Source organism: Venturia canescens, chromosome 9, assembly GCF_019457755.1.
Source record: "Venturia canescens isolate UGA chromosome 9, ASM1945775v1, whole genome shotgun sequence".
Classification (NCBI taxonomy): domain Eukaryota; kingdom Metazoa; phylum Arthropoda; class Insecta; order Hymenoptera; family Ichneumonidae; genus Venturia; species Venturia canescens.
The window spans coordinates 18,325,194-18,338,996 of NC_057429.1; the positions used below are offsets into that span (position 1 = coordinate 18,325,194).

General features: G+C 45.2%; 1 protein-coding gene across 1 annotated transcript; it reads right to left on the reverse strand.

Annotated features, from left to right (window-relative positions):
- Window positions 1–8,537: 8,537 nt before the first annotated feature.
- Window positions 8,538–13,233, reverse strand: LOC122416311 (segmentation polarity homeobox protein engrailed-like). Its single transcript, XM_043429114.1, has 2 exons — window positions 11,916–13,233; window positions 8,538–9,452 (listed from the first exon to the last, which is right to left on the reverse strand). The coding sequence occupies exons 1-2, from the start codon at window positions 12,727–12,729 to the stop codon at window positions 9,094–9,096; spliced, it is 1,173 nt and encodes a 390-aa protein (XP_043285049.1). The 5' UTR covers window positions 12,730–13,233; the 3' UTR covers window positions 8,538–9,093.
- Between the last annotated feature and the right edge of the window lie 570 nt (window positions 13,234–13,803).

Here is a 13,803-nt window from a genome sequence, read left to right on the forward strand (position 1 = left end):
GGGAGGTTTTAGTCAACGCTCTGTATACTCCCTTGTCAAGAATTCCACACGTTTTACTCGCGTAACCATTGTCAATGACATGAACCACTGACACCGGTCCTTCTCGCCCTTTGTCGATTGTCTCAACCTTCGCCTATCGAATTTCTGCATCGGATCATTTCGCCTGCACTCAACTTGGATGTTTCATCGTGTTGCCGGAGTGAGGGCGTGTATGCGATGCTGCAATTTCCTACAAACTCAATCCCCTGTTTAATCATAAAACGGTGTCGCAGGTTGTGTAATGGGGAAAGCTGTTGCCGCGTTAATGATCTCTCGGGACGCGTGATGCCTTTGCATTTTTATTGCATAAGAATCTAATTCGATACTTCGTGTCATTTCATTTGCAGATAAGTAGATTTCTTGCCTGCTTGGAATGTGTTTATTCAATCAGGCGCATTTTGCTTTTTTTTCCCCTGATGAATTTGTTCACTCTACTTACTTGATTTTCTCGGTAACATGAAAATGTTCAAGCGCATTTAGAACGATGAGAAATATAAAATATCTCGGACTCCGTTCGCTCCGGGATTCCCGAATGGAAAAAGTGGCTTCCCGAGAGTAGGGCAGCGTGGAGATAGCCCGACGAGGGTGAATTTTCTCCATCTGCCTCGGAAAAACTGAATAAACGTGATTGCTCTTAGGACACGGGGCTCTAGGCTCTCTTCGGCACCCGGAGCACACTTCCGTTTTGAGGGCCGTCACACATCACAGAGGCAACTTTGAAAGATAATTGTTCGCAACTATTTCAATTGAAGAGCCGAAGGGTGGAGATGGTGAGGGGAGGGAAAAGGGAAAGTGGGGAAAAAAGCGAAGATCGTGACCTCGGTGGAACCGATCCCTGCTCGCAGTCGAAGAGAAATGTTGGAAGGACAGAAAGGAAATGGGTATCCTGAGCTCTTTCAAGAAGTGCTGCTTCAAGAATTAAAAAAAACACGTCAAAACAATGGCGCAGAAGGGGATAAAAAAGAAGCGAAAAGTTCGGGGGTCCCGATTACGGCTCCATATTCTTTTAATTACCACGCACCCAGCCCGAACACGGGGGTGGCAAGAAACTAAACGTTTCTCTTTTAATTACGAACGAACCGACCCCGTGCACCGTCGCGCCCTCAAATCCCCCTCGCCCCCTTATTCTCATCCCCTTTTGGTCCAGGTTCTCTCGCCCGGTGTAGCAGCCTCTCGTCGCGCATTCCGGTATCGTTCTGCTCGGCAAAGAATTTAATTACCGGCTCTCCTCTGCCGCCCTCTCGGGCTCACCGCTCTCTTATATTCGCCGGAGAGTAAACGCGCGCGAGAGAGCGAGAAAAAGAGGGAGCGATACATACAGAGCGACTCGGCTACCATGATAATTACTCGTGCAAGCGTTCGCCAGGCGTAATTAATCCCCCTCGGGGAATAAAACTTTATCGCGAGTGTGATTAGGAAATCTTCGATTGGCAAATCACCGGAATTAAGAGGATCGAGACGTCGTTCAAATCAATACGTGCCTCCGATTAAATATAATAGTTAATTGCGCAAATATGCTTATCGAGAAGATACGAAATCTTAACGAGTGATTGTTCGAGCGTTTGATACTTTTACGTACGGTGATAAAGTGCTAACGTCCCTCTGCCGACGTCTTCGGTATACGTAAAGTTTTGTAACGAGATGAATTTTCACTCAAAACTGGAGGGACGAATCTTGGAATAATTTGTCATTCGTACTCCTCGGAATGTTAATCAACGTTTCCATTTCGTGTTGGATCAAAACGCCTGCAACGATCTCGTGCCTCGTGCCCTTTGTTGCCGGACCTGCTTCGTTCGCCGGCTACACTCGAAGCGTTCGGAGTTACGAAGGCGTCAGAGAGCGAGGAGAAGCAAAGGTGGAATCGCCAAAGTCTATGACAACTATCGGACACCTGAGAAAAAGAGAAAGGGGGAGACGCCCAGAAAAAGAGATTCGTATATTGCGTTGGTTCGAACGAAAAAGTGAGTCAGAAGCTGTGCTGTGTACGGAGAGTCGAATGAAGAAGAAGGATTGAGAAGAATCAGGGAGAGCAGAGTAGGTGAAAGAGGGGAGAACGAGGAAGGGGAGGAGGGCAATCGGTCACTGATTTGGTCAGATCCATAAGGAGTGTGCATAGCGAGGAGCATTAATGACCCAACAAGCATTCCTCGCCCAGATGCCCGTTGTCCTCTCTCTCTCTCTCTTTGCCTTACGCCTCATTCTCGTTCACCTCCTCCCCCCCTTCGCCGTCATGTCTTTTGGTCGTCGTCAGTGAAGCTTCCATATCGTTTGTCTCTTTCTCTTTCTATCGTTCCCCTCGCCTCTCTTTCTCTCTCTTTTACCTCCGCGATACCGAAGTCCGGCGCGCGATCGCGTTGGGTGGTCTCTCTACTCTTCTCTCGAGGCCCTCGCGTTCCAATAGTCCCGTGCTGCTGTTGCTGCTGCAGCACACTCTTTTATCTTCCCTCTCCCTCTTCCGCCTTCTCGCTCTCTCTCCCTTTCTCCCTCTTGCTCGCGGTTCGAACATACAGTCGTCGCTCGATCCTTCTCTCTCGCGTACTTACACGTTTCTCTTAGCAGCGATGCCTCCGCTCTCTCTCGTCCGCGGAGCATCCCGAAGTACCACACGTACGTATACAGCTATACGTATCTTTATGCCCTTAAACCGCACCAACGTGGAGAACGACTGTGCCCCTCGTTGTGTGAACCGTGAAACGAGACGCCCGCGAATTGCCGCCCTTCCAACCGACCACCGTCGAGGGAGCTCACGCGGTTTTCGCTCCTTCTCTCGCTAGGCTCCTCTTTCCTCAGCATTCGAGATTATATTGCAAGAGAGAAAGACACCGAGCGAGAGGCTCTTCGGCGCACTCGATTCTCCCTTCGACGGAACCGCGAAAAGGGAAAAGAGACGATCGAGAGCGCTACCGTGAGAGTGACCCTCCTCCTCTTTCATCGAATCTTCCCTTTTCTCCCGACCACGATATACATCGAGAAAGAATATTTTCATGGTGATTCATACACGCGCGCACCACCTGAGATAAAAAAAAAAAGAAATAAAAAAAACATGGAGCTTTGTCGGTGCGACGGAATTTTCTGGATCATTTTAGCACAATAAGCTCATTACAGCATCCAATTGAGTGAAATCTGTCTTCGCACTTTCAAAAGTTCTTTATGCAAAGCTTCCTGTATTCGTTCGGGGCGTAAGAGTATGGACGAATTGCCCATCTCTCTCGATACAACCAACAAAATGAATTATATTCAATATTAAATATAATTGCGAGCAATTCTCAAAATGAACGAATCCAGGAACCGATAGGTTTAACAAAAAAAATGATTCCTCACAACCGTACAAAGTAAGAGGAACATTTGAGAATGTCAAGAATTAAGGTTGATCCTCTGCGACAGCCCCAACCAAAAGTTATGTACTGTCAGCATATTAAAAGGCTTGATAATTCGTTCGGATCGTAATCAATAACTTTGTAAAGACCCTATATACGTACTCGGTGGCAGCAGATATAGTACAAATATCATTTGCTTTCGTAAAATTTGTTCTAAAAGTATTTTTGATCCGACATCGTGAGTAAATTTTTTGACGGAACTATCCAGGTTACGCTTCAACACAGAGAAAAGGTTGTCTATACAGACGACATTCGCTTGTTCGCTTGCAAAATATATCGTATGCAGCCTAAACCTTCGTACTTCCCGAGGCTATATCTGTCAAACTAGATGGTCAATCGCCTTGATTTTTTTTCACAATATCTGTGATATCCTGCTCTAGCTCCTCCTCGTTTTTTTATAAACTTTCTAATTTTAGTACTAGCGGCAGAATTTATAATGTGCCGTTTGCTTATGCATGGTCCATATGTTACGTGTTAATTGAGTCAACTTCAATTACATATATCTCGGGCTCGGGATGGTGAAACTTGTTAAAATTTTATAGAGGTGTTGTTCATGTGTTAAACAATACGTATGCCAAATTTAAATAATTTCCTAATTTAACTGTCTCGTGGAGGAACCACCTTAAACGAAGGCATGCAGACAGCGCTCTCGTCGAAGTCACCGACCCACTCGTTTTTTTTACAAATTCCACTGATCATAGGCTAGAATCTGCAATAAGAATATGGAAAATGACAGATTAATAATCGAATTACAATATCAGTAATTTGTCCAAAGGATAGAGATATGTTGCGAACTCATAGCTGCGAGTGTTGAACACGCACGTAGGTAAATATTGTAATTATCATGCAGCCGGTTCGATGTGCCGTATAATTAGCTCGGTGATTGGTTCTGTGTGTCGCATGCGCACACGTTTCATAATGTGGGGTTAGATATTTATTTAATTGGTGAATGAGAATCGTAAATTTTGTTCCATCGGTACAAACGTACCTTATACGCCAGTATTCACATCAATAGCACGAGACATGCGTATACACAAACGTGTAAGTTGAACGTGTAAGTTGCCGTATGTTATTCGTAAATAATCTGAAAGATTAATTGGCAAGTGGATTATGTTCGAGGGCAAAAGAGCGTCGGAGCTACGGAGAATATGTTTGGAATGGGCACGAAAATGAAACGGAACATAGAGAAGGAGAGATATCGAGGGAGAGAGGGATGGAGAAATGGAGCAAAAGAAGGATTCTCGACGTCCAAGAAGTTTTGCGTTCGCGCTACCTTGCCCGGATTTTCTCACACCATCGGCAGCTCACAAGCCCGCAAGTCTCTTTCATCTTCTCTTCCCTTTCACTCTTCGTTTATCTCGTGGCACAAGTTCACGCACATGGGAAGGTAGAAAGGGGGCGGGGGGGGGGGGGGGGGGGGGGACGATATTCGCGGACATGTACCGTTTTAGTTGGGTATTTCAGCTCGTTAGGATAACGAGGATCTAATATCGCGTTCACAGCCGGGCCAATTACACGTTACGGCCAACGACGACGACGACGACGACGACGACGACGACGACGAGCAGCGAGCGTGCGCGCCCTGAGTCTTTCGGCGATTTTCAAGATCCAACGATCACGTAAAGGAAAAAGATGAATATACGTATACACATGACGCGGTAATAGATTATAGGCGCAGAATCACCGTCGAAACAAGCTAAGCGCATCATCCTCAGAGACTAAAGACGCGATGAGAGAGATCCCGACGAAGCGAGAAACTCGGCGGGAGAAATAGTGCGAAAGGAAAGAGAAGAGAGAGGAAAGACGGAGGAGATGCCACTGGAGCGAGCCGCGCGCGATCAACCCCTGGAAAGCCCCGGACCTCGCGGCCTTCCTGTCCCATCGCTTCAATCGCTTTTGATTTTCTGTCCTCGCGGAACACGCTTTCCCCTTAATAACCAGCGACACGGGAACACTGGGGACTCCGCGTCTTGTCTTCTGGTATTTATCTGTTTATAGATCGCGAATGTATTTGGCGCTTTTGGGTGATCTACGATGAAACATCTGCCAGGAGAGGAAACGTTGGTGAAAGGAAGGGAAAGAGAGAGAGAGAGAAAGAAACGATACGAGAAGGCGACACATTTACGGGCAGCTAAGTGGGCTCGCTCAAGACTCTTCACTCTCGTCTCGCATCTGCAACGAGAGCCCGAAGCAAAAGCACACGGAAATGGCATTCGCGTGCAGATCTATAGATATATTTGTTTCGCTATGCTCCACAGGAGACCCGAGCTCGAAGCTCACTCTTCTTTGGCCTTCTAATTTCTTGTAAACCTTTTTTATGGTACTTTTGCTCTCCCTCTTCTGCGCCGGTACAACGCGGCCGGCGCAGTCTTTGGATTCGCAAACTACGACGCACAACTCTCCCTCTCTATCTCTCTCCCCTTCATCTCACTCTCGCTATTCCGAAAAGCCATGGCGATAAATTATATCGCTCTCCGGCACGTTTTCGCGGGGTCACAGAGCGCGAACGCCCACGCGCCCCTTAACTTATACGATCTTGAAACCAGGAGTCCTGTCTCGCGCGGCATGAAAAAAAGCCTCGCTCGATCGCTCTCGAGAAAGGATGGAAAATATATCAAAGAGTTTGGATATTTTTGTACTGCTCCTTCGTGGAAATGACGGAACGTCCATGCCGCTACATCCAGCTATGAGAAATCTTCGAGTTTTTCTTCATTCCAAACTTTCTTACTCCACAACATATCACAGCAGATATTTCAAACTCTCACATTTTTTTCTAACAACATTAACGAGTTAGCGTTTCAGTCGATGAAAAACTTTCTTCCTCTGCTGCTAGACGAAAAGGCACCGAATTCGGCGATTTCACGAGGAAATAAACACTTTGACACGAGGAAATGTCACTGCGGATGACTGAACTCCAATCAGGAAAGAAACGTAGAAAAAAACAATTCTTATGACTATGAAAATGATTTTCAATGAACACTCGGACAGATACAGAAGAATTAAAAACCAGGTTAGCCTTGCTGTAATCATCAGTTGTATTACACACTGCGGGACATTTCTGCGGTCCCGAAATTCCGCCACAAGAGGTCATTGTAGTGTCGTAAGAATTTCCTTAGAGAAACCGCAGCGAACTCTTGAACGAAACCACCGAGCCTCACGCGGTGGCAAGGTCCCCGGTGGTTAACTTGCTCCGCGTAACTCAGTTCTTGCGTACGGGAAGCTTGCTTCAAATATCTCAGGATTTAGGGGAAGAAGAGGCGGGGGGAGTAAGCAAAAGCGTTAATTCGTGAAGATATAAACCGTAGTTGCGAAATCCTTCATAAACGGAGCCAGCACTTGGAGATGGAGTCCATATATATTTGAGCAAAATAGCGCGATAAACAAGAGTCGCTGGGGGCAGTACGGAACAAGGTTATGCAGGGTTGCAGCCATTAATTTGCGGTTCACAAGTTGCCGCGGCGCGTAGCCTCACACGAGTGTGAAAATTTAGTGAGCCACTACGAACTGCCCTACGGGGTTGAGACCCTTAATGGCTATCACGATACCTCCCATCTCTGCATATAGATAAAGCTGCAAACCCCATAGTTGAGAAGGCATCCACCAATTTATTCCGTCCAGTTGGCAAAGCCTGAGAAATTCATTCTCGCACACGTGCGCACGTCGACACACCTACGTCAACAATTCTCTCTTTGCAACACGGAAATTCCTGCAATTACGAATTGCCAGGATTAAATACGATGGCGAAAGGGACGCAACGATCCTGTATTCATCTTTCTGTATTTACAATCCTCACACCGGCCATTCTCGTTATTTAGCAAGCGAGAAACAGCGCGAAGCCTTGTCCGAAATATTTCTCAGGAAGTAGACTTGCTCAGCATTTTTATTCGGGATGATAAAACGAAACAATGTTTATTCGAGTCTTTCAGAAAATAGAATAAAAGATAAATCGAAATTCAATGCAACTGAAGATCGTTCGATCTAGAAACAAATTTCAGATAAGTTTGAATCTTCAGTGAAAAATCTTTGACATGAGATCTGAGGATTGAGAAACAGTAAAACTTTCGAGCTCGCATTCGTAGCCTGAATCTTCGCGATGACAGAACGAACGGCGAAAAAGGTTGACAAAACCGAACTGTCATCTGGATTTCATTGCAAGTCATCATCGTCCTCGTCACAGAGTCGACGAGCGACACAGCCATTCATTTGTCAGTAGTCCGCAGCCGAGATAAAGGGTGGCTCGTTAATTCGGGATCAATTATCGCCTAGGAGGCTTGCTCACTCGGGCACGAAACTCGCAATGTGTCACCGGAAAATGGACCGTGGAGAGACAGAGATAAAGAGGTAGAGAGAGAGAGGAAATACTCGGGGGTATAGCGAGCTCGACACGCCCACCCAAACGTATAATTAGCGATTCTGGGACACTTCGAGACTTCGAGAGAGTCACCAACAAGCGACACGCTCAGTTAAACACTGCTCCTGGTTTTCTAATTTCTTTCGTTCGATACAATTTGCTTCGACGTCAATAACACACTTTACCTTTGAGAGAAGCTAAATAAATCGATTTTTTTGTTCAAACGTTCCGCTCGAGTTTTAATTTGCATCTGATATTTAAGATAAAAGGAAATAAATGTTTGCTCTTCTTACAAATTTTCGGGCTCCTTTGAGCGTCATGCATTTCAATATCTTTCAATATGAATAACGAATCGTGTTCGACGAATAAAACAAAGTATCCATAACCTCCAAGACTGCCTTCAAACCGTATTCAAACGCTCGCTTTGCTCAGGTCGCCTCGACAAGACGCCGAAAAGTCAATTGAAATTATCCACTTTTGAATGCTCCATTGGCGTTGAAATTCTGTCACGTCCCTAGCTAGAAATACGGACTTAAAACGAAGTATTTTTTAATGAAATTCCATTATTGTGAAACCTATTTAAACTTGGAATTTTATTTTTTTTTCCCATTCTACCGAATCTTTATTCCGGTCAAAATTGATAAGAAAAGCTGTCTGACGAAATAAACTGATTTTGGAAATCGGAACTGCAAGGAAATTGTGGAATAAAGTATGAAGGAAACGAATTTCAATTTCGGACGAAGGAAAATGTCAGAAAGAAAAAAAACAGGTTTAATGCTCGAATTTGTGTTTTTTTTAATTCCCGGAACATGTGTCCGCGTTATGATTGCATATGATACATAAATATAGGATGCGTAATCGACAGGAATCAAAACTGGGACAAATGACAGATTTGTCATGGATCGTCGGAAATTATCGTTAAAATTAATATGAATGTGTAATGATTATACCAATATTTACATAAATTATGAGGTATGAGATCGTTTTTAAATTTTCCTCGTAAAGCATGTTGTATCGTGAATGTACAAATAATATTTTAACAATATGAATCGCTATGTACATTATCCTAAAACTACGATAACGTTTTTTTCAACATTCATATGTTTTTGTATGAACATAGATTAATATATTTATTTATATTTTCTATATTACGAGCTCACGTAATATTTTAGGATTGTGTGTACAAGTACGTGTTGTGTTTGACGAATATATTCACAGCGACGATATTTACAGTTGAATAAATAATTTAAAGAAGCGAAAACTTCATTTTTCTTTAGTTGAAACACACAATTTCGCGAACTAAAAATATGACGGGAAAATGTAATTTTAAACGGACGATTGACTCTCAGGATCGGCAATTTCTTCGCCATCCTCGTCGACGGGGACGGTTGAATGGTTGTACAAGCCTTGAGCCATGAGTTGAAGGGCCAGGGGATTTTTTTGGCCGCTCGATTTCTTGATTTTCGCGCGTTTGTTCTGGAACCAAATTTTAATTTGGGCCTCGTTCAAGCCGAGATCACGCGACAATTGTTGTCTTCGTCGTTCCGTGAGGTAACGACTTTCCGCAAATTCTGCTTTTAGTCTTGCCAATTGTTCCCCACTGAAAGCCGTTCTTGGTCTTTTCTCGTCGGACGTCGAACCTTTCTCACTGTTCGAGGTTCGCTTCACTCGTCTCGTTCGTGGTCCTATTGAAACAAACAAACGGAAATAAAAACGTTAATGCACATGAGACACGGGAAAAAATCGTACTTCTGAGCTAATTCGCTCAGAACTTTTCAGTCGCCGTGCAACACGAGCTTCAATTATTCAACCCTCAACGTAGCTGAGCTCGACAATCTATCGCGAATTCTTTCATAAAAACGGATTGATACACCGCGCTCGATGCACAGAATATAAAGCTCCCTCTTCCTCTCTCTCTCTCTCTCTCTCTCTTTTCCCGATGGCCCGACTGCTGTTGTGATAGGTTTGTGGGAAACAAAACGTATGTTCGTCTCCGTGTTACACGGAAGGACATATCGTGTATCCCTCGTTATAGCACTATTTATTAATAACGTCATTTATGACAGAGCAAATGTGAACGACAACCGACTAACTCCGTTACAAGCAAAACAGAAAGACTCTGGCACACACATTTAGTGGAACCAGGAACTCGCCTCACCGCTGGAAAATAATTCATAGCTGGTACAGACGAGTCACGATTTTTATGCACGGTATTAACTAACGAGTGGTCAATTAGTGGGGCGCAAAAAAACGACTTTTCTTCAACAGCGTTGATTGAGAATTTATAAATATTGAGAGTTACGGAAGAACACGAAAAAGGAAAAATGTTTCATCCCAAAAGTAGAGTTGTGAAGATTTTCGTTGAATTTGCCAGAGTTCTTGGCAAGATTTTTGTTAAGCAAATTAGCCTGAACGAAGAATTATTAATGCCATTAAATAAATTCGTCATTACAAAAGTGAATAAAAAAGTCATTGGTTTACGAGAGATTGAAATCTTGAAAAATAGTATCAAATATTCCATTAAATAATGCACCTCTTATCCGTTGATTGTCCATAATTCATCCTTGTCAGAGAAAATAAAGTTGGAACGAATAAAATTTCAATATTACGAATATTCAGGTGGCGCAGGATGAAAAAGGAAGCAGCACGCGGTATGGGAAAAAAAAAGAGTGAAACAACCTCGTTCCCCAAAAGCAGGATCGCAGGCGAAGCTTCGGCTGAGGCGAGACAGAGTTTCGCGACTGATGAATATTTATTATTCGTGAACATGAGCAATATGAGCCACGCGAGTGAGAACGAGAAAGCGAGCGAGAGCCACTGGGTGAAATAGAGAGACGTAGAACGAGAAAAAGAGATGGGGGTCAGCGTTCGAGATTTACCGTTAGAAGTCTCGTCTTGATATTCGACTCGTAGGACTAAAAAAGAGTTGAAAAAAACGAGCAACTCAACAACGTGTCACTCGCTCGGAAGACGAAGCGAGAATCTTTCGGAACATCGCGTATAAACGTACGTTTGTACAGTATTATGCAAACGGATATTAATTTATTTCATAATATACCCCAGCACGTCAGTAAATTTTTCATCAAACGATTTAAGCGACTTATCGACAGAGAGCAAACGTCCGTACAATATTTATTCGTTCGCTCGAGGTCATTGGATTTTTCACGCTCGTGAAATACATAAACGTCCATCCTTGTTTGCGCTTAATATACGCGACGAGTATCTCATGTCTTTCGTAACACCGGGATCGTCGCATGTACGAAAAAAATGGTGGCATGGGAACTCGGCAGGTGGTGATTGAAGAGTGGATGTACGTTAACCCCGCCGATGTACTACCCTGCGTCCATAAGCATATGGTCGCTAAACTCTGTACCCGTACAACCTTATTATGCTCCATAAAATGTACAGTTCTAGGCTGATGTGTGTCGCCTACGACCTAAACTGGCACTTCTAGCCCCCGTTCGTATAATATTAAAGCGACAAAAGTGGAACGTCCATTCGCTGATTCGATGAGTAAGAGAAAAAAAGACGAATCGCCTCGTCTGGACATTTGAGATAAAAATAATGTTAAACACCGAAGGAGTGAACGCTTCTTTTTGATCAGTAGACTGAGAAAATAAATTCTCTCGAGCCACGGAACAAGTTTGCGGTAGTTTTATATTTCAGCACTCCCACCAACGTACACGAATAACTTTCGAATCGCTTGAGAACAATTGTGATACGAGTTGATAGCACAATTTCATTGCAGCACGAAGCATCGAACGATTGAAAAAACATTTGTGCGCTACTGTGTCATTTTTTTGTGAGTGGAAACGAATCTTAACTTTATACTCGATGCATTTTTTTCCCAGCCTGTGGATCATTTTTTTTACCACAAACGGCGAAAGAGTGTTGAAGATAAGCACGAATACTTTTCATTTTCGAGAAGATTTTTATTTCAATTTTTAAAAGTCACGAATTTAAATAACCAAAAGTCCCTCAGGTACAAAGTTGGGAGCTTCATTTCTGCAGATGAAATCTCTAAACTTTACAATTATCATCACGAGCCCTGTTACACGGAATGAAGAACACAGATTGCTCAATATACGTCCGGCTCAGCGGCGTTGAAAATGTAAAATACAAAAAGAAAGTGGAATCCGTCAACTCACCGGAAGAGGGTCTGTCCGAGTATCTCGTGCAGTAAACCCAGGCAGGCCATGGGCTATTTTGTTGTGCAGCATTGCCGGAAGTAGCGGAAGAAGTGAGGCTGTCACCGCTGACAGATTCACCGCAGCCAATGGTCGAAGCTCCTGACGAGAGGGAAGCACCACCATTGAAGGAAGATCCAGTGACGGAGCTGCGATTACTGGCAAGGCTTTCGAGACTTCCGCTTCTGCTGAGTCCGCCCGAGTGTCGAGGTAACGCCGGCGACGTCGAGCCACTTGTGCACTGGGCGTTGAAACTTTCTCTCTCTTGCCGGCTCGAATGAATCGGCGTCGAATAGCTGCTGGGGCTCGTTGATGAGGATTGCGGCGACGAGAGTCTAGCTGCAGCCGCACCGGAGAGGCTAAGATCACGTGGGACCGGAAGTGGGCTGTGACGCGGTAGTTGAACAGTGGGTCGAATGGGCGACGAGCAAGGTCGTTTGATCGTCGTTCTCGTGCTCAATATAGCGTCCCTACCAAAATCCGGACGTAGTATGTTGTCAACGCTGAATCTCAGTGGGGCCGCGTCATCATCGGCATCCCGATGATGATGGATCGTTCTGGGTGATGAAGACTCCACTGCGACGTGGCTGTCGATCGACCTTGCTGGCGATGGTGAACGCAGCGACCTCGACTGATGATGGTGATGATGAAAGCTCGTATGGGGAGTGTGGTGAAGTAGATGGGAATGATGATGAAGCGAGTGACGATTGTGATGGATGCCCAAGCCTAGACGAAGCCCGTAAGCGCTTTCCATCGTTGCAAGAGCCACGCTCATTGTTTATCGCTGTACTTTTGACACTCAGTTTATTCGAGCTTCTCAAAATCAAATGTTCTCCGTACACGCGTTTATAAAATCATGTCAAAGTCCCCGTGTCCCGAACTGTTGCCACCCCGAGCACCCTCCGTCAACAAAGTCCCCCCTTCAAGCTCTGGATGAAGTCGTAGGATATAAAAGACACTAGGACCTTTCACGTTTCACTAATATTTGCTCCCAATGTGATCACGATTGCATAGCAAGTTCACTGATGAGACTGTGTACACGTGTTGAAGACCGGTCGAGAATAAACGATGATACAGTAAAGGCGAACTCGATGCGTTTGACTCTCGACCACTGGTCACGAGAGTGCAACACTATCAAGTGTATATGTATATGCTAGCTTTTTTTTCGGCTAGTTTGGCTTTTCCCGAAGGGTTTACCGAGCTATACTCGAGCGAGTGCCGTGACGGGTCTGACTGGCTGTCCATCCGTCGCTCGGTGATGTCTAAACTAGGGGGCCCCGAGGTCCCTACTTACCGCTTTCCCTCCACCGTCACACGAGCTCCTACGACTTCCTCCTCCTCCTTCTACTTCTTCAGCCTCCTCCTTCTCTTACTTTAGTTACAGCTCGCTCAAGCCCCTCGGACTTTGCCACCACCACCGGCGCGCTCCTTCTAGCGGGCACAGCGAACTCGGACTTTGCTGTGCTTTGCCTCCAGAGTGCACTCGAGAGACACCCTCGATTGTATCTCTATTAAGGTTCGATCCCGGGGACCGCCTACGGATCCGATATCGGCAACGCCTCCCGCGCTCTTCGCTCTATGGTGCGAAGGCACCCCCCCACTATATTGTCATGGGGGACCCGGCCACGGAGCGGAGTGGGGGAGCTCGGCGTACTCCTTGCCCACCCCCACTGGGTGCCGGCTCCTCTCATCGGACACTTGAACGCCACGAAAGCGAGTTCGATCGGGGTCTTCGCACCCGAATCCCACCACCCCAAGAAAATCTTCGCACTCGACCCACCCCTGCCAACTTAGCCCGCGGAGCTCCACATTTATTCCGGGGAAATGGAATTCGGACGATATTTCTGCG